Source organism: Trachypithecus francoisi, unplaced genomic scaffold, assembly GCF_009764315.1.
Source record: "Trachypithecus francoisi isolate TF-2019V2 unplaced genomic scaffold, Tfra_2.0 Lachesis_group4, whole genome shotgun sequence".
Classification (NCBI taxonomy): Eukaryota; Metazoa; Chordata; class Mammalia; order Primates; family Cercopithecidae; genus Trachypithecus; species Trachypithecus francoisi.
This window is the reverse complement of record NW_022681469.1, coordinates 6,628,179-6,655,171: the sequence shown is the minus strand read 5'-3', so window position 1 is coordinate 6,655,171 and position 26,993 is coordinate 6,628,179. Positions and strand designations below refer to the sequence as shown.

Below are 26,993 nucleotides of genomic sequence, written 5' to 3'. Positions count from 1 at the left end.
CCCTACAGTCTCCTCCACCTAGCTGCTTTCCGCCCACCTTCTGGGTTTCAGCTTCAACACCATTGCTTTGAGAAGTCTCTACTGATGCCCAAGTCAGCCCCTCTGTGGCTTGCTGGGCACCCTGGACTTGCCCTGTCTTCGCATTGACTACACGGTATTGTAATTGCCTGTTTCCTGTTGCTGTCTCCCAGTGGACTCTCGTGGGCAGAGACTCTGAACATCCTGTTTACTGCTGCATGCTCAGTCTAACACAAAGCCTGACTCACAGCAGGTGCTTGATATGTCTGTTAAGTGAATAAAATAAAAGACATGGCAGTGTCAACAGCCTGTAATTTAGAATTAATCTACGTTTAGGCCAGGACCATGGAAAAAACAGGAGTTGGACTGGGAGCAGTGGCACTTGCCTGTAGTCCCAGATACTCGGGAGGCTGAGGTGGAAGGGTCCCTTGAGCCCAGGAGTTCTGTGCCACCCAGAATGACGGATCTGCACTAAGTTTGGCATCAATATGGCACCCTCCCAGGAGCAGTGACCCACCAGGTTGCCTAAGGAAGGGTGAACTGGCCCAGGTCAGAGATGGAGCAGATCACAACTCTCATGCAGATCAGTAGTGGGATTGTGCCTGTGAACAGTCGCTGCCCTCCAGCCTGGGCAACATAGTGAGACCCTATCTCTAAGAAACAAGCAAAAAGAAAAGAAAAGAAAAAGAAAAGGGAGCAAGGCAGGGCTTTGGCAAAACACAAAGCAAGCCAGCCAATCTTTGACCCCAGCCTTGGGCTCCTAAACTGGGATTCCTCCACACTTACTCCCTTTTATTTTCCTCCCATTTACTTCTCTCTTCAGTTCTCCTAAACATTCTCTAGGTCTGGGCCTCGATGGGTACTTATGAGTTAAAAAAAAAAAAGATAATGGGTCATCTAGGAGTGGTCAACATATCTATTACTTCTAGGTAAAAAACACAATGTTTTAAGTACCTGTAAAAACAACATGTCTCAGCTGGGCGTGGTGGCTCATGTCTGTAATCCCAGTACTTTGGGAGGCAGAGGCAGGCGGATCACGAGGTCAGGAGTTTGAGACCAGCCTGGCCAGCATGATGAAATCCTGTCTTTACTAAAAATACAAAAAATTAACCGGGAATGGTAGTGGGCGCCTGTAATCCCAGCTACTCGGGAGGCTGAGACAGGAGAGTTGCTTGAACCTGGGAGGCGGAGGTTGCAGTGAGCAGAGATTGCACCACTGCACTCCAGCCTGGGCAAAGAGTGAGACTTGTTTCAAAAAACAAAACAGAAAAACAACGTTTCCAGAAAGCTCCTAAAAAATTAGTATCAAGAATTTATGATCAGGCAAGAAGCAGGAAGCAAGTGGCGAGTGGGGCTTTCAGTAACTTGATAATATAGTAGGTGGTGTTTGCCTTCTTTGGTTTCAGTAAGAACTTTTGGGCAATCATCCCATCTTTGACACTGGAAAACATTTTCCAGGAGTGATCTTGGTGTGGTTTACTCAGTCTAAGGTCATTCATTCCTTAAGGCTGTCCTGCATTTGTTTTGCAGATTTTTCTTCTGAGAAAAATTTAGGCAGTGTTAAGTATAATAATTCCAACTAATTTTTTTTTTGGTTTGTCTTTTTGAGATGGACTCTTGCCCTGTTGCCCAGGCTGGAGTGCAATGGCACGATCTTGGCTCACTGCAACCTCCGCCTCCCAGGTACAAGCGATTCTCCTGCCTCAGCCTCCCGAGCAGCTGGGATTACAGGCGCCTGCCACCACCCCTGGGTAATTTCTGTCTTTTTAGTAGAGAAGGGGTTTCACCATGTTGGCCAGGCTGGTCTGGAACTACTAACCTTGTGATCCGCCCTCCTCAGCCTCCCAAAGTGCTGGTATTACAGGCGTGAGCCACCGCGCCCGGACAATTCCAACTAATTTTTTTTTTTTTTTTTTGCTATATGGGGAAGGTTACTCAGTCATTCAACAAACATTTGGGCACTTCCACATATACACCAAATACTGTGCTAAGCACCTGCTGCTCATCAATAGTTATTAAGACAAACTCAAGCCCTATCCTAGAAGATCTGATAGTCCAGTAGGGGAGACAGACTACAAATACATAAATATAAAAATATAAACACTTTGCTTTAAGGGTTAGGAATGAAACCAACAGATTGTTGAGACAGAGGATACAGTACCGGTGGGGGACCTAGTTAGGGTGATCAGGAACAACTTCCCTCGCAAGGTGACATTCGAGCGAAGACTTACAGGATGAGAAAGGCGCCAGGCCTCGGAAATGGGGTCACGTTCATGTAAGTCAGTTAAAAATAAACCCCAATCTCTCCAGCAGCAACGTTGGACGTGTCGGGCCAAGAAGCCTCGCTGCCAGCACTAAAGATGGCGCGCCAGGGGAGGGGGCGGGGCACTCGCGCGTTCTGATTGGCCAACCGGGGAGTGACGTCACGTGTCGGCCGCCGAGCATCCGGGCTCCTGGCGGCGGCGCTGCGGAGGCTCGCGGGAGACGCGGCGCGCAGGGCGAGCGGGCGGCCGAGCGGACAGCTGCGGGGCACTCCCGGGGGGCCGGCGGGGCCGAGCGCCGCGCGTCCCGAGCATGGCGGGCTCCCTGCCTCCCTGCGTGGTGGACTGTGGCACCGGGTAAGAGCCGCTCGGCGCCCACCCCCGCTTCTCCGCAGCCCCGCTCCCGGCCCCCGGCGTCCACCTCACCTGGAGGTCGAGCTGTGTCCGTCGCCCCGGGCTTGAGCCCCGCGACCACCTACCTGGGCAGGTGGGGCGCTGGCCGCCGCTTCCCTCCAAGCCTTGCCTTGACGTGTTAAAACCCCCTCTTCCCCGCCGGGAAGGGCCACAAGAGGAAAAGCACGGAGGGGAGGGACGCGGTGCCCACTCTGAGCGAGCCCGGCGCTCCTCGCCTCCCCCGCCCACGTGGCCGGGTCCCTGGACCCGCAGCCCGGCTCCGGCCGCCGCCGGGGTGGACACCCTGGGGGCACCGGGAGCGCGGGATCTTCCCTCCTAGGAATATTCGCCAGCGTGAGGCACAGATCACTGCAGATCCTTTAACGTCACTCATCTCCTAGCGAACGGTGTCCCTGCCTTCCAGCGTTCTCAGCACTGGCCCTTGTTCTGTGCCCGCGTGTGCGTGTCATTCCTCCTGGCTGAGGATTCTTTACCACCTACTTGTGGAGAGAATTGCATCGATCTCCCAACTTGAGACCCTTTTTACTGCCCTCCCTGCGCTTTTCCAGTATGAAATGGCACACTCAGGCCAAGCTCTCGCTTTGGTTTGCATAGATTTGCCTTTTCACTGAAAAATGATGTGTTTAAAAAGACTCCATTTTGAAGAACACCCTAAATTTGGGAAAGCATGTGTGTGGAATTGTGGTACAGGTTTTTGTTTTTAACTTTTGGAGTGTGACCACTTCGATGCCGTTAAGCTATTAAAGATAGATCTTAGGAAATGCCCTGAAATATCGGTGACCCAAGTTAGCTGGTTGTAGTAAGCTGATTGCTGAATCCATGTAGCTGGTAGTTTGGGAATACAAGCTTGCCTGCTTGCGTTATGGATGTAGTGCTTAGTAAAATAGCCTGGAAGTCAATTTGGTCTCTTAGAGATTTTTTTCAAGAAGGGTTTTAAATCATTTTTGCCACAGAATGTTCCACAGCATGTTCACCTTACCCTTGATTCTTTTCTATAGAAAAATGCACTCGGTTTGGTTTCCTTGACAACCTTGTGGGGGTGCCGTCTTTAATTTGCTACAGTCCGTCTCCTACTGGTAGTTTCTTCCTTTTTGCTGCTGAAGCGACCAGAAGTGGTTATGGACTGGAAAAATCTGCCTCTTGGCTTGTATGAGTTCTTTTTGAAATGCACATCATATCAACCTTTGTAGCTGTTTATTTTAGAACTTGCTTTTCTCCCTAGAACTTAACAAGACAAAGTCAGCGTTGTTGATACTACAACTCCTCTTAACTCATGCGCTCCCCCCACCCCCGTGGGTTCACCTCATGTCCCCTCAGGTCTGGTTGTGTCAAGAATGAAACCAGGAGGTGAAAGTATTTTTCATTTCCGTATTTGCATGTGAGATTTTTGCTTTGTATTTTTGGTCTTGCAGAACTATTGAAGTATAAAGGATTTCTTGATAGTAGCAATAAAATAATGCTCACAGAGTTGTCATACCTTTCATATTAGTAAGTCATGGACCTTACTCATCTCTCTTGCTGTAAATACCCAAAATGTCGTGCTCAGTTTTGACCTTTTGAGGTAAGTGATTCATGTGGCTTGGCTCACTTGGAGATTCAGCTTCTATAGATCGTTGTTTTGTGGCCCAAAGTCATGCTTCAGAAGTTGGTGTCAAGACTTAGAAACGGTGGCAGGGAGTCCCCGTATGAATTCCCCATAGCCAGTGTATGACCAGAAGGAGCCTGAAAGAGCCTGAATTTTCTAGCTTGAGCACATCTTGTATTTCCCAGAGAGGTAAAATGATTTTTGGCTTCAGTTTTGCCTCAAAATAGGAAAAAAAATGGTAAAATACAGATAAAAATAACCAAGCCAAAGGAAAAGAACGGACCTAGGAAGTCACCCTGCAGCTTTAGCCCAGTGGCTGCTGAAGTTGGTCCGCACATTTGAGCTTAGTCTTCCTATCCAACAACATTATAAGAGTCATAGTTATGTAATTTCTGTCATCAGAAATCAAGAGAAATATCTGTTTCTTGAGTGAAAAAAGCCTTTTTTGTAGTACTAAATTGTAAAAATATTAATGTTGAGCTATACATAGTGGGCACTAATGATTTATTGGACAGTGTGATAAACAGTATTTTTTACAAATAAATTTCATCCCAGCATCCTTGAATCCTCCTCTGGTAAACTCCGAGACTAACTGAGTGAGCACTGGTGTGCTGGGGGCCAGGATAATGTGGACAAAGGATCTGCTGAATCCAAAAATAAAGCTTCATCTATTTAAAGGGATGACTAGGCTGCATAGTTTTCAGAGAATATTTCACAACTCCAGTCTCACTTCTCTGAGCCAAACTTTTTAAATGAAGTCTTTTGCATTTTTCAACTTACTTTGAAATAATTTCAAATCTACCGAAAGCTGGAAGAGAACAAAAAACTACTGTATACTCTTCTTCCAGTTTTACCAACTGTTAACATTTGCTTTGTCACAGTCTGTATGTCCATACATATTATTATTACTTTCCTGCACTGTTTTGAGAGTAAGTTGCAGACATCACTTCCTTTTATACCAAAATACTTCAATGTCTACTTTCTGAGGACACATTTTCTCTTCTAGAATCACATACTAATCATCAAAATCAGAACATTTAACATACGTACAAGTAGTATCCTATATACAGTAGAGATTCTTGTATTTTATGGAATATCACCCATAAAAGACCTCCCCATCTAGCGTCATACGTTGCATCTGGTGGTTGTCATGTCTTTTAAGTCTAATTTAATCTGGAATAATTCCGTAGCCTTTTTTTGTCTTTCAAGATGTTGACATTTTTGATAGCCAGTTGTTACCTAGTCTTTCTCTGTGATAGATACAGGATAGGCATATTTGTCAGGACTGCCACAGAAGTCCTGCTGATCCTTCTTAGTGAATGCCATCAAAAGGCTTAAGATGGGGACTTGCTTCACTCTTGACGAGGTCCACTTGGATCGTTTGGAGAGGGTGATGTCCATGAGGTTTCTTCACTCTTCAGTTACTGTTTTCCTTTGTAATTAAGAAGTCATTTGGCCGGGCGCAGTGGCTCATGCCTGTAATCCCAGCACTTTGGGAGGCCAAGGTGGTGGATCACCTGAGGTCAGGAGTTTGAGATCAGCCTGGCCAACATGGTGAAACCCCGTCTCTACTAAAAATACAAAAATTAGCTGGGCCTGGTGGTGTATGCCAGTAGTCCCAGCTATTTAGGAGGCTGAGACAGGAGAATTGCTTGAACCTGGGAGGTGGAGGTTGCAGTGAGCTGAGATCGGGCCACTGTATTCCAGCCTGGGCGACAGAGTGAGACTCTGTCTCAAAAAAAAAAAAAAAAAGTCATTTGTGGGGAAGTATTTTATGTAAGTATTCTTAAACTTTCATCCATTAGTTTTTTTTTTTTTTTGAGACGGAGTCTCGCTCTGTCACCCAGGCTGGAGTGCAGTGGCCAGATCTCAGCTCACTGCAAGCTCCGCCTCCTGGGTTCACGCCATTCTCCTGCCTCAGCCTCCTGAGTAGCTGGGACTACAGGCGCCGCCACCTCGCCCGGCTAGTTTTTTGTATTTTAGTGGAAACGGGGTTTCACCATGTTAGCCAGGGTGGTCTCGATCTCCTGACCTCGTGATCCGCCCGTCTCGGCCTCCCAAAGTGCTGGGATTACAGGCTTGAGCCACCGCGCCCGGCCCATCCATGAGTTTTAAGCATCCATTGGTGACTATTTTTTTTGTTTTTTTTTTAAAGACGGAATCTTGTTCTCTTGCCCAGGCTGGAGTGCAGTGGCACAGTCTCTGCTAACTGCAACCTTTGTCTCCCGGGTTCAAGTGATTCTCCTGCTTCAGCCTCCCAAGTAGCTGGGATTACAGGCATGAACCACCATGCCTGGCTAACTTTTTGTATTTTTAGTAGAGATGGAGTTTCACCATGTTGCCAGGCTGGTCTTGAACTCCTGATCTGAAGTGATTCACCCACTTTGGCCTCCCAAAGTGCTGTGATTACAGGCGTGAGCCACTGTGCCTGGCCCACTGTGATTCTTGCCTGAATTGCTTATTATGGTGATGATTGCAAAATGGTGATTTTTAAACTCTATTATTCTGTCTCCATTTATTAGTTAACATTTTATCGTAAGGGAGAACTTATCCATAGTCCTCATTTGTTTATTGATTGTCTGTATTAGTTGTTGTTCTGTTCAAAGAGTGATAATCTATTATGCCGTCCTTATTGTCATCAGTGGGTTATTATCTATTGCCTTGATTTGTTTTGATACTTAAATTGTCCCAGATTTGGCCAAGTGAAGCTCATTCAGGCTGGCTCCCATGTTCTTTATTTTTCATTTATTTTTTGAAATGGAGCCTCGCTCTGTTGCTCAGGCTGGAGTGCAGTGGTGTGATTTTGGCTCACTGCAACCTCTGCCTCCCTCTGAGTAGCTGGGATTATAGGTGTATACCACCATGCATGGCTGGTTTTTTTGTATTTTTAGTAGAGATGGGGTTTTGCCATGTTGGCCAGGCTGGTCTTGAACTCCTGACCTCAGGTGATCCACCTACCTCGGCCTCCCAAGGTGTTGGGATTACAGGTGTGAGGCACTGCACCTGGCCTTGCATGTTCTTTAGACATGTCTTCATTTTTTGAGCATTCTGCTGTTATCAAAAGAATGCAAGGGGCTGGGCCCAATGGCTCACACCTGTAATCCCAGCACTTTGGGAGGCCGAGGCTGGTGGATCACCTGAGGTCAGGAGTTCGAGACCAGCCTAACCAACAAGGTAAAACCCCGTCTCTACTAAAAATACAAAAATTATCCGGGCGTGGTGGCATGCGCCTGTAGTACCAGCTACTCGGGAGGCTGAGGCAGGAGAATTGCTTGAACTGGGAAGCGGAGGTTGCAGTGAGCCGACATCTCTCCACTGCACTCCAGCCTGGTGACAGAATGAGACTCCATCTCAAAGAAAAAAAAAAAAAAAAAAAAAAAGCAAGGATATCTTTTTGTATTTTTTGCCTGAGTGTCTGTGGTTTAGATTTTTAGAAATGGGATTTCTGGGTCAAAGGGCAAATGCATATGTAATTTTGCTAGGCAGTGTCAAATTCCACTCATTAGTGTGCATTCTCACCAGTAGGGTGTGAGGATACCTGTGTCTTACAGACTCACCAGTAGAGCCTTTGCCGATTTGTAAAATTACCAGCCTAGGAGAAATGATATCTTAATGTCTTTGTTTTGTGTTGCTGTAACAGAATACCACACACTGGGTGATTTATAAAGAAAAGAATAGAATGGTGAAGGTGACAGCAGTTAGTTGGAGTGAGCATCTCCCAAAGTTCTACAGTGTGGCCGAGGAGCTCGATTGCTTGATTTTACATTGTTCTTTATTTTACTTATTTATTTTTATTTTGAGACTGGGTCTTGCCCTGGCCTGTTTGTTTTTTTTTGTTTTTGTTTTTTTTGGAGACAGAGTTTTGCTTTTATTGTTCAGGCTGGAGTATAATGGCGTGATCTTGGCTCACCGCAACCTCTGCCTCCCAGGTTCAAGTGATTCTCTTGCCTAAGCCTCCCAAGTAGCTGGGATTACGGGCATGCACCACTATGCCCAGCTAATTTTGTATTTTTAATAGAGATGGGGTTTCTTCATGTTGGTCAGGCTGGTCTCGAACTCCCGACCTCAGGTGATCTGCCTGCTTTGGCCTCCCAAAAAGCTGGGATTACAGCCGTGAGCACCTGGCTTTTTTTTTTTTTTTTTTTTTTTTTTAAATAGCCATTGCAAATATTGCGAGATACATTGTTACAGGAAGTCCCTTGCCCTCCCAAAAGCTACCCCACTTCTCTGTCAAGAGAATGGCCCAGTTCTCTCCTGAGTCCACAAAGGGGAGGTGACAGGATTGCTTTCATGTACATTATATAATGCAAAATTTAAAAAATCTTCACCTGAATACTTTTTGTTTTATTTTGAATAATCAGCCATCATGGTCCCCATTTTTGTCCCCAACTTGAGATGTATGAAGGCTTTTGGTCTCCCTGGGAGTGGGTAGTAGTGTGGAGGCAGCCAGGGCGTACCTGTACACTGACTTGAGACCAGTTCAGTAAAAGTGCACACCTTAAAAAAAGAAAAAAAAAGTTTATTTGGCTCACAGTTCTGGAGGCTGCAGAGTCTCAGAGCGTGGTGCCAGCATCTGATGAGTCCCTGCGTGCTGTGTCATCCCGTGGCGGAAGATGGAAGGGTAAGAGCGCGTAAGATTGTGAGCATGAGAGAGGGCTGTACTTCATATGTTAACAACCCACTTTCATGATGATGATAATCCTTGGGTTTATTTTTTCTGTCTCTTCATTTCTCTAGCTTTTCTCTGGGGTTTTGGTCTTTTGCTTCTTTATTTTTAGAAGCTCTTCATGTATTAGAGTCTTTTGGGTTCTGCAGACCACTCCCAGTTCCAGTGATTTGCTAGGAGGAATCAGGACTACAGTGAAAACATACAAAGCAAATCAGCCAAGGGAAGAGACGTGGGGTGGAGCCTAGAGGAAACTGGGGCAAGCTTCCCGAGTCCTCACCCAGTGCAGCCACGCAGGATGCACTTAATTCCTCCAACATCAGGCTGTGACAACATGTGTGCAATACTCTGTACCAGGGAAGCTCCTCAGAGACTCAGGGCCCAAGATTTTCACTGGGGGCTTGTCATGGAGGCACCCTGTGCATAGCACGTGCCAGAATTCCAGAGTCCCAGAAGGAAAGCAAGGCATTGGCATAAACCACATTGTTTGCCACTTTAGGCGCAGTGAACTACTTTTAACATTTAGGGAATGATAGGAACCCCCCAACTCCAAGATCCTAGATGCCAATTAAAGGCCATGCCTCCAAGCAGGACTTTCTAAGAGACTGCAGTCTCAGGCCCATTAACTTTCTTTTTCACACGGAGTATTAACCCTTAATGATATACGTTGCAAATATCTTTCCCCTATTTATTATTTGTCTTTTACCATGCAAAGTTTGGTTCCTTTAGCAGTCGGATTTATTAATCTTTTCTTTATTGTTTCTAGATTTTGAGTCATAGTTAAGAAAGGTTGTTTTCATTCCCAGATTATGTGATGGTTTATTTTTTCTTTTTCTTTTTTCTTGAGAGAGTCTCACTCTGTTGCCCACACTAGAGTGCGGTGGCACCGTCTCCACTCACTGCAGCCTCCACCTCCCGGGTTCAAGCGATTCTCTTGCTGCAGCCTCCCGAGTAGCTGGGACTACAGGTGCATGCCACCACGTCGGGCTAATTTTTGTATTTTTAGTAGAGATGGGGGTTTCACAATGTTGGTCAGGCTGATCTCAAACTCCTGACCTCAGGTGATCCACCCACCTTGGCCTCCCAAAGTACTGGGATTACAGATGTAAGCCACTGTGCCTAGCTGGTAGTTTTTTTTTTTTTTAATGGTTTCATTTTTTTTCATTTAAATCTCTAATTCATTTGGAATTTATCCTGAGATAAGGTATGAAAAATGAACCCAGTTGGATCCACTTTTGTGTGTGTGGCTATGGCTGTCCTGTTTATCTCAACATAATTTATGGAAAAAACCCAACGATTGGAGATGCTGCCTTTATCATGTGCTACATTTGTCTATGCAATTGTGTTTCTTTCTGATTTTGTATTGCATTGTATTAGTCTATTGGTCTGTTCATAATAGCAGCACCACACAGTTTTAATTAGGCTATTTAGAATAATTTCATTTCTAATGGTTCCAGCTTCCCCTGCCCATCTAATTCTTTTTTAGAGCTTTCCCATGTATTTTTGCTTGTTGTTCCTCCAAGTGATCTTTATAATCAGCTTCTCTAGTTCCAGGAGAGAAAGCCTGATGGCATTTTTATTGGGATTGTATTAAACTTAAAAATTAATTTAATGAGCATCATCATCTTTATAACCCTGAGTCTTCCTATCAAAGAACATGGTTTATCTCTCCATTAGTTCAAGTCTATTTTGCGTCTTTTAGGAATACTGTGGTGTTTCCGCAGGTAGATTTCTTGTTAACTTTATATCTATGTATTTGATTTTTTTTTTTTGCTGTCATAAATGGTGCCTTCTCTTTCATTTTATTCTCTGTTTTTCTTGAATATATGAAGACAGTTTTTTCATTTCTAGATTGCATGGTGGTTTTTCATGGTAGTTATTCATTTTATAACCTGCTGCTTTACAGACTACTCAGGTTATTTGTATGAATGTTTCCCTTGATCCCTTGGGATTTTCAGGTATAAAAACTTGTCACTGGGCCCGGCGCAGTGGCTTACACCTGTAATCGCAAGCACTTTGGGAGGCCAAGGCGGGCAGATCACGTGAGGCCAGGAATTCGAGACCAGCTTGGCCAACGTGGCAAAACCCTGTCTTTTCTAAAAATACAAAAATTTCAGCTGGGTTTGGTGGCACACGCCTGTAATCCCAACTACTTGGGAGGCTGAGGCGGGAAAATCATTTGAACCTGGAAGGCAGAGGTTGCAGTGAGCTAAGACTGAGCCACTGTACTCCAGCCTGGCCAACAGAGCCAGCCTCCGTCTCAAAAACCAAAACCAAAACCTGACAATGGCAAAAGAGATCGTTTTACCTCTTCCTTTCCATTTTTAGGGACTCTACCTGCTTTTTTATTGACATAGTGCAGGGACCAGTACCTCCAAAACAATGTTAATTTAAATTAGAGTGGAGTTAGTGGGCATTATTATTTTATCCCTGATTTTAGTGGCATAGTCTGTTTTGTTTTGTTTTTCCCCACTTATTGTGGCCGAAGAGGGTTTGTGAATGTTCTTTGTATTCTTTTTTTTGAGTCAGAGTTTCACTCTTGTCGTCCAGGCTGGAGTGCAGTGGAGCAATCTCCGCTCACTGCAACCTTCACCTCCTAGATTCAAGTGATTCTTTTGCCTCTGCCTCTCAAGTAGCTGCGATTATAGGCACCCGCCATCATGCCCAGCTCATTTTTTACATTTAGTAGAAACGGGATTTCACTATGTTGGCTAGGCTGGTCTCGAATTTCAGACCTCAGGTGATCCACCCGCCTCGACCTCCCAAAGTGCTGGGATTATAGGCATGAGCCACTGTGCCTGGCTAGGAGATACAATTTTTGTAAGTTCTGAGTTTAATGTAGCTATATGAACTATCTTATTAATGATGTTATTTAGGGTTTCAGGTTTTTTTTTTTTTTTTTTAACTGAGACCGAGTCTCCCTCTGTCACCCTGTCACCCAGGCTGGAGTGCAGTGGCGCCGTCTCGGCTCACTCCAGCCTCTACCTCCTGGGTTCAGGTAGTTATTTGCCTCAGCCTCCTCAGTAGCTGGGATTACAGGCACCTGCCACCATGCCTGGCTAATTTTTGTATTTTTAGTACAGACAGGGTTTCTCCATGTTGGCCAGGCTGGTCTCGAACTCCTGACCTCAGGTGATCCACCTACCTCTGCCTCCCAAAGTGCTGGGATTACAGACATGAGCCACTACCCCTGAACTCACTTTGTGTATGTGTGTGTGTGTGTGTGTACCTAGTCTGTCTTGGACTGAGAATGGCGTACTAAGGCCTCCTGTTACTAGTCTCCTATTAAGGTCTCCTTGCATTTTCTGTGGGTCCTGCTTTATGAAAGTTGTTGCTGGCATGTTGGTTGTCTAGATGGAAATAACTTGTTTCTTCACTAGAGTTGTTGATTTAGCATATTAAGTAGCCTTCTAATTGTTGTGTCAGCTGAGTTCTGCTTTGTCAGATATCAAGATGTGTGATCCCTGCTTGCTTCTCCTTGTGTTTATCTGATGTTTGTCCATCCTTTTATTATTCTTTCTGAATTGCTTGTACCCAAAATATTGTTTGATTTTGCTTTTTAGTCAGTGTGAAAATGTTGCCTTTTATTGGATGACTTAAGCTCATTTATACTCATAGATAGGTGATTTAAGCATATTTATATGTATTGATATGATTGATATATTTGGCCTTAGTTTTGCAATATTTACATATATACATATTTAAACATAATCTTTTGCTATATAGTCCATTTTGTTTGATTTATATTATATCTTTTTTGGTGCACTTTAGGGCAGACTGTATTTTTGTCTAATGGTTATCATTATATATAGTCCTTTTATTCGTGGCTGGTTTCTGTTGGCTTCCAGCTGTGAGTAATCATGAAATTAGCTTGCATCTCTTCTTCCCCTCCCGCTTCTCCTTTTCACCATCTGATTTGCAAAAAAAGCCATCTAATTAATAAAAATTATTAGCAGTCAACAAGTTTATTATATTTTATGTGCATTCTTTTCATGTTGCATTGGACCTGTATTGACAGAGGACAGAGCCGTAAATTACTATACTTTTTCCCTTACAACTGCCATAAAAGCTTCATTTAAGAAAAGTTCTCTGTAGCATTGATTTTACCATATGTCTTATATCCTTTTCATACTAAAAGATTCTTTAATAGTTTATTGGGCATATGGTGCTATAAATACACATTCACGTAACACTACTTCCTGGAACCTCCTAAAAATGAACAAAACTAACCAAAAATAGAAAACAAAACAGCTAAAATTCATATCACATTTTATGAAATTTCCAGTGAAGTGTGGATCCATTTGCGGGAGGATACTGAGATGTGGCATTCCTGCCCATCTCTGGCTGGTTGCAGGTGTCTAAGCATACGTTTCTGAAAGTACCACTCACAGTCCTTACAGCAGAGCTAGGAGCTGATGGATGAATGGACCACTGCCAAAGAAGCATATTCTGGCAGCAGCTCCTTTCCATCCTAAAATACAGCAGGGCATGCTGGGCTGAAAGAGGGATCATGTAGTAACAGTATCATTATGTTCTTTGACTTTGTGTCACTAAAGGAGAAAACCTGTGAGGATGACCAGCTTATATCTGATCAGAAATTGCTAATATCTAACATAAGGCATTTCCCCTTAAACCTGCCTGTCCTTCACAGTGAACTTCGGAATTAGACATATGCCCAGAACAAAGGATTTAGTAGAATTAGTAGAAAAGTATACCCAAATTCAGGCTCTGATTGCTCACTGCACTGTTCAGCCAGTTCTTCTAAACAACCAGAGGACTACACAGAGATTTCAGGACATTGTATTCAGTATCATTGTAAGCAGGGCGAAGAGTTGTTGAGCAAGCAGGTCCAGGGAGACCTGCACCCATTCGAAGCTGAGTGTGAAGCAGAAAGGACCCACCATGGGACTGTGCACAGAAAATAAGGAAAGAAACATAACAAGCAAAAATAGATGAGAAAGTATACTTTGGAAAGAGTACTTCAGTAATTACAGTGGAATTTTATTTTTTTATTCTTCATTTTTTGAGACGGAGTCTCGCTCTATCCCCAAGGCTCGAGTGCAATGGCTTGATCTCGGCTCACTACAGCCTCTGCCTCCTGGGTTCAAGCCATTCTCCTGCCTCAGCCTCCCGAGTAGCTAGGGTTACAGGTGCCTGCTACCACGCCCGGCTAATTTTCATGTTTTTAGTAGAGGCGGGGTTCACCTTGTTGGCCAGGCTGGTCTTGAGCTCCTGACTTCAGGTGATCTGCCTGCCTCGGCCTCCCAAAGTGCTGCGATTACTGGTGTGAGCCACTGTGCCCGGCTAGAATGGAATTTTAGATAAAACCACTTTGCTTTTAAATTTAGACAACATGAGCTCAATAAAACAAAAGAACAGAGAAGTAATTTTAAAAGATTAAAGAAAGCTAAAAAAGGAGGACATGGAGGTCAGTCAGCTGACATCCATAAGGAAAGAAATAGAAAACTGAAATCATTTCAGGAATGAAAAGCATGTTGGAGGTTGCATGAGGTAGTACCAGTGGTTCTGAAATCTCTGACATGGAGGATCAACTTCCTGAAATTACATAGACCATGGTAGGAAAGAACAAAGGGGTAATGGTGATTAGAGAGAAGATGGAAGCTGTGGGAGAAGAGTCCAGAAGGGATCTACTGTAGTCAGAGCTGGTGTTCCTGAAGAAGAGAACAGAGTGTATGGAACAGATGTAACATTAATAAATAAAAGACAAAGTTTTCCTGCAATATAATGAAAGATCATATAATATTAATATAAGGACTCACTGTGAACTGGAAAAAATTCACTGAGTCATTAAAAGGGAAGTGTATCCTGGTTAATTTATAAAACCTGAAAGATAGACCAGGCACGGTGGCTTGCGCCTGTAATCCTAGCACTTTGGGAAGCTGAGGCGGGCGGATCACCTGAGGTCAGGAGTTCCAGACCAGCCTGACCAACAGGGAGAAACCCTGTCTCTACTAAAAATACAAAATTAGCCAGGTGTGGTGGCGCACACCTGTAATCCCAGCTACTGGGGAGGCTGAGGCAGGAGAATCGCTTGAACCTGGGAGGCGGGGGTTGCAGTGAGCTGAGATTGCACCATTGCACTCCAGCCTGGGCGACAAGAGTGAAACTCCATCTCAAAAACAAAACAAAATTTAAAAAACCCTGAAAGATAAAAGAATCCTATATTTAAGCAGGAAAAAAGCAAACTGGCCACCTCTAATGGAAAAAATAAAATCACCTTAGTCTTGGGGTTTTCAGCAATGTAATGTGCCAAAAGGTGATGAAGCAATGCTTAAGAATGTTCTGAGGGGGTGCGGGCACAGTGGCTCATGCATGTAATCCCAGCACTTTGGGAGGCCAAGGCAGGAGGATTGCTTGAGCCCAGGAGCTGGAGACCAGCCTGGGGAATGTAGCAAGACCCTGTCTCTATTCCCCTGGCCCCCGAAGGAAAAAGCTGGGTGTGGTGATGCGTGCCTGGAGTCTCAGTAACGTGGGAGGCTGAGGTGGGAGGATGGTGTGAATCTAGGAGTTCCAGGTTCTAGTGAGTTATGGTTGTGCCACTGCACTCCAGCCTGGGTGACAAAGCGAGACTATAGCTCAAAAGAAAAAAACAAGAGAGGGGAGTTAGGGCAAGAAAGAAGACAATGTGATTGGATTGAAATGTCGTTAAAATGCAGCATAATAAGACATTTACAAATGGGCAAAAGCTCAGGAATTAATAGCATTCAGAAACCTCACTGAAAAATCTACTTGCAGATATAACCCAGCCAACTGAAAGATGAATCAGTGAGGGCTCCAGAAATAGAGAGGTTGAAATATAAAGATACCAGCTTCAATAACTGAATAATCTTTCTTGGAGAAATAAGCCAGAACGAAAAAAAAAAAAATTGAATAAATACGGACTCAACCTTAAAAATGTCAACACAATGATAACATGGCCTAGCAAAATGTCCTGAAAGTCAGCAATATCATGGGGGATTAGGTTACGACTGGGCTGGGGACGGGGAGTGGGAGTGGGAGCAGGAGATAGCACCGTGCTAATTGTTGTATCTTTCAGAATATGTAGTTAAGGAATACGGTTTCATTTTTTGAAACTGATAAATTGAGAAGGCTATTATACTAAAAACAGACTTTGTATACCTTTGAAATGTACAAATTGAGAGGAAGAAAAGCAAATAAAATAGATTAGGGAGTAAAAGGAAACAGGCAACAACAAGGAATAGTACAAAAGTTAAAACAAGAGTAAGACTCTTCTGTTGCACATGAGAAGACCTCACCTGGCATGGACTCAACTAAATTCACTTTCTGTACTAAATGAAAACTATGTTGGTTACATATAGGTCAGTCATTCAGAAAGTAAAAGGATGGAAAAAAATTCAAAAAAGAAAGTAAAAGGGGCCGGGCAGGGTGGCTCACGCCTGTAATCCCAGCACTTTGAAAGGCCAAGGTGGGTGGATCACTTGAGGTCAGAGTTCGAGACCAGCCTGGCCAACATGGTGAAACCCCGTCTCTGCTAAAAATACAAAAATTAGCTGGGCATGGTGGTAGATTCCTGTAATACCAGCGACTCAGGAGGCTGAGGCAGGAGAACCGCTTGAACTCGGGAGGTGGAGATTGCAGTGAGTGGAGATCGTGACACTGCACTCCACCCTGGGCAACAGAGCGAGACTCTGTCTCAAAAAAAAAAAAAAAAACAAAGGAATGGTTCAAAAATAAGCCAAACAAATGCGCAATAAAAGAAAGCATGGATATTATTTGATTGCAAAGCAAAACATTTTAAATGAAACAAGGGTTTAATTGTTATTTTTTGGTTTATTTACAAATGTTTGATTTTATCATTGTACTCTGACCCTGCCAGTTAACTGTAAGTGCAAAGAACCTTTGCTTTACACATTCCAGAAAACTTCTAGCGAAGGCTGAAGACAGGGAAGGGCAAGTGCCCAGCAGTGTGGGGCAGGAGAGGGGCTCACCATAGCCTGAATATTTTGGGCTGTCCACACTTGCTCCTAAGTCCTCCAGTTCCAGTCCCACAGGTACCTGGGCACCAACCAGTTCCAGAGCCTTTAAGAATCTAGGGTGTATGTTGAGCTGGTTCTCACCTCTTGCCACTGCTGGCTTTCTTATATCTCTAAAGTCAGGTACAGTGGGTCCTCAACTTTCCAGGACCAAAGTCTTGCTGTTGTCACCTTTTCTTTTCTCCACATCCTCAAGGTTTAATATTGTTTTAAATTTATTTTTCTTTTGAGACGGAGTTTTGCTCGTTGCCCAGGCTAGAATGCAATGGCGTGATCTCAACTCACTGCAGCCTCCGCCTCCTGGGTTCAAGCGATTCTCCTGTCTCAGCCTCCAGAGTAGCTGGGATTACAGGCATGCGCCACCATGCCCGACTGGTTTTGTATTTTTAGTAGAGATGGGATTTCTCCCTGTTGGCCAGTCTGGTCTCGAACTCCCGACCTCAGGTGATCCGCCCACCTTGGCCTCCCAAAGTGTTGGGATTACAGGCGTGAGCCGATGCGCCTGGCCTAAATTTTTTTTAAAAAATTTTTAAAATAATTGCTAAAAATTGTTTTTGCCTTGGTTTTAGTGGGGCTTTGGGAAAGAGTGAAGTTAGATAATATGTTTAGTCCACCATTTAAACAGTTAAAACACTTTTGAAACATTTTAACTGGAAGTCAGAGTTTACCTTATAATAATGTTCAGAATCCACAGAAGGGCAGTATGCTTTATGATCTTGTATAAACGAAATAACATAGAGAAAACAAAAGTACTCAGAAGGAGAAATAGAAAATTTAAGCACAGGCAAAGATACTGGATTTGGATAAGACATTTAAGTTTAACTTTATATATTGAATTCTTCGTGCTATAGAGACTATATGCTTTTCTATGCAACAACCCAAGGAACATTAAAAAAACAAGTCATGTAATTTACATTGCACAATATGGAGATTGTACGTTGTTTTAAAACTATCATTAGGATCTGGGAACAATTTTACTTTTATCAAAACCATATTTAAACTGTGAAAAATCTTAGGAGGGAGTAGAGCTATTCTGATTGAAGTTTGGGGTTTGAGACTGGACCTCACCAGGGATCTCAATCAAAAGAACTTCTCACAGGACACAGTTAGAGAGCACTAGCCAGGCGTGGTGTCGTGCACCTATAGTCTCGGCCACTCAGAACGTTGAGGCAGATGATTGCTTGAGGCCAGGAGGTCAGGGCTGCAATGAGCCGTGATTGCACCACTGCACTCCAGCCTGGGTGACAGAATGAGACCCTGTCTCAAAAAAAAAAAAAAAAAAAAAAAAAGTAAAACACTGTTTTAAGATGTAACAGTTCTACTTTCAAACACAAATTAATTGACCTCAGGGTCATTACCTTCTGCTTATGACACATGTTTGGAAGAGGAGTTTCAGTTATATATAAATATGTTGAGTCAACAATAGGTTAATTCTCCTGACTTTGTAGAACTGAAAAGTCTACATATTACTGCTGTTGAAAGATAGGAGCATCTAACAAGTAAAGTGAAAGAGTCTTTGTGCAAGGACTGTTTAAAATGTTTGGGGCAGGCTGGGCGTGGTGGCTCAGCCTGTAATCCCAGCACTTTGGGAGGCTGAGGCGGGCGGATCACCTGAGGTCAGGAGTTCGAGACCGCCTGACCAACATGGAGAAACCCTGTCTCTACTAAAAATACAAAATTAGCTGGGCATGGTGGCGCATGCCTGTAGTCCCAGCTACTTGGGAGGCTGAGGCAGGAGAATTGCTTGAACCCAGGAGGCGGAGGTTGTGGTGAGCCGAGATCGTACCGTTGCACTCCAGCCTGGGCAACAAGAGCGAAACTCCATCTCAAAAAAAAAATTAAAAAAAAGTTTGGGACAAATAATGATTTATCTTATCTATAGAGAGAAGCGTTGGAAACATACACAGGAATAGAAGGTGGGTAGAAGGCAGAAATGGAGTAGAGTAAGACTTCTTAAGGGATACCTTTTTATATTGCTTTGAATTTTGACCTATAACATATTCTTTGTTTAAAAGGCAGAGGTGTAACTATTGGTAGTGCTTTATGCAGCTGTTGACTGGGTCTGCTTCCATGGTTTCCTCTTCTGTCTTTCCTGATTTCTGTATGAGAAAAGGTCTCAGAAAAGTTAAGGGACCCGTGGAAGGTGGGATGAGTTTGAGAACATGGCTGGCAATCTGTAAGTATAGTTTATGTGTTTTTGAGAGTAGTGCCTACCTCCATCATGCTAACTTTTGGAAGGTAGTGTTAAAAAAACCAAGGGCTTTTAATGTAAAGGTGATGGTCTTAAATGCTTATATACATGTGTTTGGGAAAATTGGATTAGTGTAGTTCTTCCCATTTGGGATAAAATATATATATATATATATGTGGAAGAGAAACGATATGAAATTTTAGCATATAGAGGGACTTTCAATGTAGAAACAGGAAGGAAATTATTCAGGAAAATAATTGGTAGGTTTGATCACCTAGACTGTTTAAATATTTATATTTCAGAAAATGTATAGCAAGGTAAACAACAAGCTGGGAAAAATTAGCAGGGTTTGTGAGCAAGCACAAATATCCTCAGTATATAAGCATTCATACAAATTGATAAGAAGCACTAAAACTCCAGTAGAAAAGTAATTTAAGGAGAATTCATGGGAGAAATAGAGATCACTAGTATACAGAAAAATAATATTCAGTAGTAAGTAAATAAATCACTGCATGATGAAATCCTACTTCTTTTGAATTAGGAAATATTATCCAAAAATGGCAACATTTAACACTGAGGTAGGGATTATTACCCACATTTTAGAGATGAAGAAACCAAGGAATGAAGGGATTAATTTACTTGCCTGAAATCACATAGCGGGTGCTGGGATTTGAACCTAGCATTGTGGCCCTATTAAGCTGGCCTCATATTATAAATATATAATATTTTCAAGCACTTTCAAGCTATATTATACATCTGTTTATGGCAGTAACTATACATCTTCATTTTTGATGGTTGTATAGAATATTATTGAATGGATGTAATATAATATAATTTAATGTATCCTGTATTTTGAGTGTTTCCAGGTTCTGGTGTTTGTTTTGCTATTATGTTGCTTCCCCGAACATTTTTTTGTGTGTCTATCTTTGCATACATGTAAAAATACTTATGTTAGGTAAGTTCCTAGAAAGGCACTATTTGGCTAATAGGGTGGGTATATGCATTAAAATTTTTGATAGTGTGACCTTTTATAGTGGCTCTTTAACCCTTTACTATCACCTGTGTATAATTTACCACCACCTTCAGTATCGGCACCAGTTTTGAGTGGCTTTGCATTAAATTTGTAGGTAGATTTAGTAATATTCAATATTTTTACAAGTACTGACTCTTCCTCATCCTGAACCAATTGACCAGAAAAATATAAAAAAAGAAAGGACTCTTCCTGTGTAAGATTAAGGTATGTCTCCCTTTGTCTGCTTGTATATAGAGAGTTTATTTAAAGAGCAATGTTGTTTTTAAGGGTAGGAGTAATAGCTTATTCATGTAGTTATGCAGTTTATTCTTAAGGGTAATATTCTGTCGCTGTTGCCATTCTGAGTGGGATGTTTTCATCCATTATATGTTCTTATTGTTAGATAGGGAAGTTGTTGATTTTTGTCTCTTCATTTAGTAACTGGTCATCTGTTTGAATTTTTTTATTGCTTTTAGTTTTTCACTTAATTTCCTTAGTTATTCCAGGTATACACTTATCATCTATAAAGAATGAAATTTGGCGGGCACGGTGGCTCACGCCTGTAATCCCAGCACTTTGGGAGACCGAGGTGGATTGCCTGAGGCCAGGAGTTCAAGACCAGCCTGGCCAACATGGTGAAACCCCGTTTTTACTAAAAATACAAAAATTAGCTGGGCATGGTGGTGCACGCCTATAGTCCCAGCTACTCGGGAGGCTGAGGCAGGAGAATCACTCAAACTTGGGAGGTAGAGGTTGCAGTGAGCCGAGATTGTGCCACTGCACTCCAGCCTGGGTGACAGGGCAAGACTCCGTCTCAAAAAAAAAAAAAAAAAGAAAAAAAGTTGAATTTTAATCTCCTCCTTCTTCCCACAATCTTTTCCTTTACTCCGTTCTTTTTGATTTGTAGTACCTAGTTCTTCCTAAACAGTGTAAAATCAGAATAATGATAGTAGATCTCCTTGGCTTAATTCTGGCGTCAATAAGGATTCTTAAGTGTTTCATTTTATTTTGGTTTGAGATTTTTTTTTCCCCCATCATCTCTTCCTAAGGAATCTCTCCCTTTTTAGCTTAAGTTTTTTACTTTCTTTACTTTCCTAGATTGAGCCTAGATTTTTTTTTTTACTACTTCCTTTTTTTTTTTTTTTTTTTTGAGATAGAGTCTCACTCTGTTGCCCAGGTTGGAGTGCAGTGATGCCAGGGCTCAAGCAGTTCTTGTGCCTCAGCCTCCTGAGTAGTTGGGACTATAGGCACGTGCCAGCATGCCCAGCTAATTTTTTGTATTTTAGTGTTGAGATAGGGTTTTACCATGTTGCCCAGGTGGTCTTGAACTCCTGAGCTCAGGTGATCCAGTGCCTCACCCTCCCAAAGTGCTGGGATTACAGGTGTGAGCCACCACGCCTGACCTTTTTTCACTACTTCTTAATTGCATAGTTTGAATTGAAAAGCATTTCCTACATTTTTTTTCATAGAGTACCTATGCACACAGTGTTTTAAATAATAAGACAAAATTGCTGCATTTGGTAGCTGGGCTCTGTGGCTCACACCTATAATCCTAGCACTTTGGGAGGCCACGGTGGGAGAATCCCTTGAGCCCAAGAGTTTGAGACCAATCTGGGCAACATAGGAAGACCCCCCCTCTACAAAAAATAAAAAAAACTTACCTGAGTGTGATGGCATGTGCCTATGGTCCCAGCTACTTGGGAGACTGAAGTGGGAGGATCACTTGAGCCCAGGAGGTTGAGGCTGCAGTGACCTGTGATCACACCACTGTACTCCAGTCTGGGTGACAGAGTGAGACTGTGTCTCCGAAAATAAATAAATAAAATAAATAAATAAATAAATAAATAAAGGACATATGGGTTCTTTCTTCTGAACTTCTGACCAGTATTAAACTTCAGTATTATAGATACATCTTGCTAAATGTGGGTGGAAGGAGGTTTTGGTAGAATGTGACAGTGAGGTTGGGGAGCTTGCATTATATAAAAATGCTAAAGGTGACTTCATGTGGCATAGTTGAGGTCAGGGAGTTCTAGGCTGGTTGACCACCAGAACCATGCGGGTGAGGGAGGGGTATTAAGAACACAGATGTCCAGCCTTCTCTGGAGATTCCCGTTTACTGAATCTTGCACAACCTCTGGGAATCTGTTTCAGGAGTTCCCCAGGTGATCTGGTCAGCCACATGTGGCTTATTCTTTCTTGATGCCTACCGAGATCTTCAACTTGCCTTCCAGGTAAAGTAAGCCACGATACAACTGGAAAACTCAATCTGAAGTCCTGTATCCGATAGGTAAACATTCTGAGGAACACTTTGAGGACCTGGACCATGTCCACCCGCCTCCCTATCCTCAGTCTGAGTGCGGCTCAGTGACTAGTACAGTGCCTGCTACATTGTTTCTAGCTAGTAAATTGGTTGAAATAGGGACCTTTCTTTTTTTGGTAAATGGTGTCTTGAGCACTTGCCATATTTAAGAACTGTGTTTTGCTGTTGCTTTTTTGGTCCTGCTCTTCATGGCGTTGAACTGTGATGTTATCATGGGACAGGCCAGTCTAGCATTGAATTCTCCTGGGAAAGAATTTGAGGATGCGTACTTTTTAGATGACATCTACTGAATTATATAATAGATTGTCATTGAAGTTTGGGATGGATGAGGCTGTGTCGGTGCAGATTTTATTAAAATTTTAAATTTGAATGTCTCTTAAATTTTGTTTGATGTTTGTTACGTTATGATTATTCAAAGTAACAAAACTTCAAGTGTATTTGATACTATTAATATATAAGGAATAGTCCAGGAAAATGGAAAGATATTACATTAGGATAAAGTGATCTGAATAATTTGTGCTTTTGCCAGTGTTTTTTAAAATAACTTCAGTTCTGATAGGAGGGTAAGGATCTTATAGTAAGTTGTTAGCACATGAGAATATTAGGGCCAGGCATGGTGGCTCACGCCTGTAATGCCAGCCCTTTGGGAGGCCGAGGCAGGCGAATCACAAGGTCAGGAGTTTGAGACCAGCCTGGCCAACATGGTGAAACCCCATCAAAAATTAGCCAGGCATGGTGGCAAGTGCCTGTAATTCCAGCTGCTCAGGAGGCTGAGGCAGGAGAATCGCTTGAAACAGGAAGGCGGAGGTTGCAGTGAGCCAAGATCGTACCACACCACACTGCAGCCTGGGCAAAAGAGCAAAACTCCATCTGAAAAAAAAAAAAATTAATTTCCTCAGTCATGAAAATCATCATTGGTTTAATGTCATTGATACTTAAGGTACCTGTGTGACTCTGACACAGAGGCCTCCTTCCAAGATGATACTGTCTAAAAGAATGATGTGGCTCCAGAATCTGAACGTTCCAGCAGCTGCTTAGTTGAATTTTAGAGCTGTGGGCCTAACAGCGCTCAAGTCTGTTTTTGTAGTCTGACATTTTCCTGCTGTGGGTCATAGTTACGATTTCAGGGTACAAAACTCTGAGATGGAAATGAGGCATAGTTGTTGAAGGCCTATCAGGTATCTACTAGATCTACCATTTGTTTCATACATTTCATTCTCACCACTATACAAATTAAACTGTCCATGGTGTACAGTGGAAAGAATGAATGCCATCACTTGGGACACAGAACACATTGCTTGTTTTTTTTTTTTATTTTTAACTTTTCAGATTTTTTTTTTTTTTTTGAGACAGGGTCTCGCTGTCACCCAGGCTAGAGGGCAGTGGTGCAGTCATAGTTCACTGCAACCTCGAACTCCTGGGCTTAAGGGGTCCTCGCCTCAGTCTGGTATCCCCATTTTACAGTAACTGACATACAGATAGGTAAAGTAACTTGCCCAAAGATACACATTTGGCAAATAGTGGGGCTGGGATTTGAACTCAGTATGGTGCCAAAGTGCAGAATATGAAGATGATATAACAGCCTCAAACTTAGCACCTAATTTTAATAAATGTTAACATTTTACCATATTAGTTTCAGTGTTTTTTTTTTTTTTTTCTGAAACCCATTACACATAGGCCACTGCTTCTGTTTAAGTAGGAAATTATAGGAGATATGATTTTTTTTCTGGTTCCATCAGATTCTTTTTCTGACTTTCAGCATCCCTCTTGCAAAAAATATTGGTCCTTCCCCTAGCAGTCTGACGATGATTACCTTTTTTATAACTGGTGAGAATACATTGAGCAGTTATTTCTGGAGTATTTGCCATGTGCCAGGCACTGTGCTGGGGGTGTAGATAGAACTATGAGAAAGGACCCTGTTCTGGGCAGCGTGTGGAACTCATAGTCTAACAGTGTGGGAAGTTGGATTTATTTAAGCATAAGGTGCATCATTTTTGTGGGAAGTAGCTGATGTAGCTTGTTAAAGACACAGATTTGATGATTTTAGTGATTTCTGGTCTGCTTGTTGGATTCTGTAGGCTTCTTTAGCCTTGGGTTAGTAATTCATTTATTTATATGTATTTTCTGGAATAGAATTCCAGATGTTAAAATTGGGAAGGATCTGGAATTCTAAAGGTCAGGCTCTGTTGCCTCCATTCTGGGTTGGCTCTCGGTTGGCTCTGAACTCCACCTTGTAGGTGGAACCCTGGAGTGGAGTTGTTGTGGGTCCGCTTGGCCTCGTACTCTGTTTCCGGCTCTTGAGTTGTGGAACTGGAGAGGGCTTCACATGGTCTTACCTCCAGAAGCTCCTTGTAGGGCCTGAGGAGTCTCAGGCCTTGGCATTGCCCTGGCTCCTGTGGCTTGAAGACCTCAGATCCTGGGGAAGTTCAGCAGTCATATGTGATTTGAGGGGAACTAACTTGTTTTTTTTTTTTTTTTCGGTCTCTTATCCATTCACTATGTGTTCAAAAATAGTAAAATTAGCATATGGTAAAATATATTTAAAAATTTTAAAATTAATTTATTAGAATTTGGAAGTATTACCAGATCAAAAATTTAATATCAAGCATCTTGAAATAATTTTTAAGTAGAATGAATGAATCAAGTTAGTTTCAACACTGCTAGTATTAGCTAGCATTATTACAGAATGACGGCTTGGTTGTCCAGACGTTACTGTTAATTAGAGTAATCCTAATAAGAAGGGAAGCGCTGATGAGTCTTCTCAATTTACTTACCGCTTTTTAACTTTATTTCCAGCAGATGGTTCTGAGTGGTGGTTTTTTTTTTTTTTTTTTACCACCCCCCCTTTTATATTTAGGAGATTAGCAAATGCTTTTGGAACAGATAGTAGTATTTTGGCATTTGTTTTAGTTAAGACTTTTGGAATCTATCATGCAGTGTCTTGACAGAAAATGGGCTCCTTCTGAAATGAGATGATAAAGAGATGCTCTTGTCAGATGATTCTCAGGAGACGGCAGTAGCTGTTTCTTAGACATATGCCATGACATTTTAAGAAAATTATATAATCATTTTCTAACCGCCGCCCCCCACCCCGCAAAGTTCAGGAAGTTTGTATAAAAGTTCTAGGAAGTAAGTATACTTCTTAGAGAGCCAGCGTTGGAATTAGCCTGCATATGTAGATTGGAGTTCTTTTTCTGCAGTTCACTAGTGTGGGCAGTTTAATCAACTTCTCAGCACCTCCCTTTTCTCATTTGCAAAACAGGGATAATTTCTGCTTTCTTCACAGGGTTTGTGTAAAGATAGAGTGTAAAAGCACTTTTAAAGTTATTAGGGATGCATAAATGTAATTTATATGTTAGTATGTATGTCTTTTTTTTCTACTAGAAACAAGCATAATATTTTAAGTTTTTGCAAAACTGCTTTCTTTGAAATTAGTGTTTGATTCTCAGTGATCACAAGTTTTTTCTTTTTTAATTTCAAGGACTATTCTGAGGCTTGATATTTTAGGACTTGGAGAGCTTATAATGAAAGACATTAATCCAATATAGACGAGAGTATTATTATCTAAACATGTGTTGATGACTTTGTGCTTTTAGGTATACCAAGCTTGGCTACGCAGGCAACACTGAGCCCCAGTTCATTATTCCTTCATGTAAGTAAAGCTCTATCCTTGGGTTTATAAAGGTTTGTGTTTCTCAGAATTGTTCTAAGTGTTCTGATGCTGTTTTTCAAGGCATATTAATGTACCTATGTACTTACCATCTTCTTTTAGAAGACCGTTCTGGTTACCCACAACTTTCTAGTCCTTTTGTTCCATTCTGATAAAGCCCTTGTCACTGTCATTGGAATCTCAGCTTGGGTGGTCAGCAGGGTCCGTTTATTCAATTATAAATGCCTGAACTGCCTAGAAAAAGTGTATCTGGTCGTTAAGGTTAATTTGTAATTTTAAGTACATACAGTCTGTTAGCTTAGTAACTTAATGCACTGAATATCTCTTGTACTACACTATTCACTCTATTGAAAGATTTTTTTTTTTTTTGGTGGAAATGATAGGCCTGGTGACTGTTTTTATTGTGTTCAGTAGTGTTCTATTTTTGTTTAAGTTTTAATCAGTAGAGAATAAGTTTTAACAGAAGTGTCCTTGCAGTTTGGCATGGGGCGTTCTACTCACTCTCTATTTCCTGTAGGAGTCTTCCCGAGGTTAGTCAGTTGTTAAAGGATGGGATTCTCGGCTGGGCGTGGTGGCTCACGCCTGTAATCCTGGCACTTTGGGAGGCTGAGCCGGGTGGATCACCTGAGGTCATGAGTTCGAAACCAGCCTGGCCAACATGGTGGAAACCCCGTCTCTACCAAAAATACAAAAATTAGCTGGGTATGGTGGCGGGCACCTGTAATCCCAGCTACTCGGGAGGCTGAGGTGGAGAATCACTTGAACCCGGTGGGTAGAGGTTGCGGTGAGCTGGGATTGTGCCACTGCACTCCAGCCTGGGTGACAAGAGTGAAACTCCGTC

At 42.5% G+C, this 26,993-nt stretch overlaps 1 protein-coding gene across 12 annotated transcripts in view; it reads left to right on the top strand.

Moving 5' to 3' along the window:
- Positions 1–2,458: 2,458 nt before the first annotated feature.
- Positions 2,459–26,993, top strand: part of ACTR3B (actin related protein 3B) — a 106,164-nt gene continuing 81,629 nt past the window's right edge. For 9 of the 12 annotated variants that reach the window (XR_004432734.1, XR_004432733.1, XR_004432732.1 and 6 more), the window contains exons 1-2: positions 2,465–2,636; positions 26,079–26,134. Coding sequence is in view for 6 of the 12 variants with exons in the window: in XM_033192164.1 (XP_033048055.1) it covers positions 2,593–2,636; positions 26,079–26,134 (100 nt within the window). In the remaining 6 variants the exon portion in view is untranslated. Of the gene's footprint in view, positions 2,767–26,078; positions 26,135–26,993 lie in introns of all 12 variants that reach the window. The other 3 variants (XM_033192166.1, XM_033192170.1, XM_033192167.1) reach the window with 3 other exon arrangements.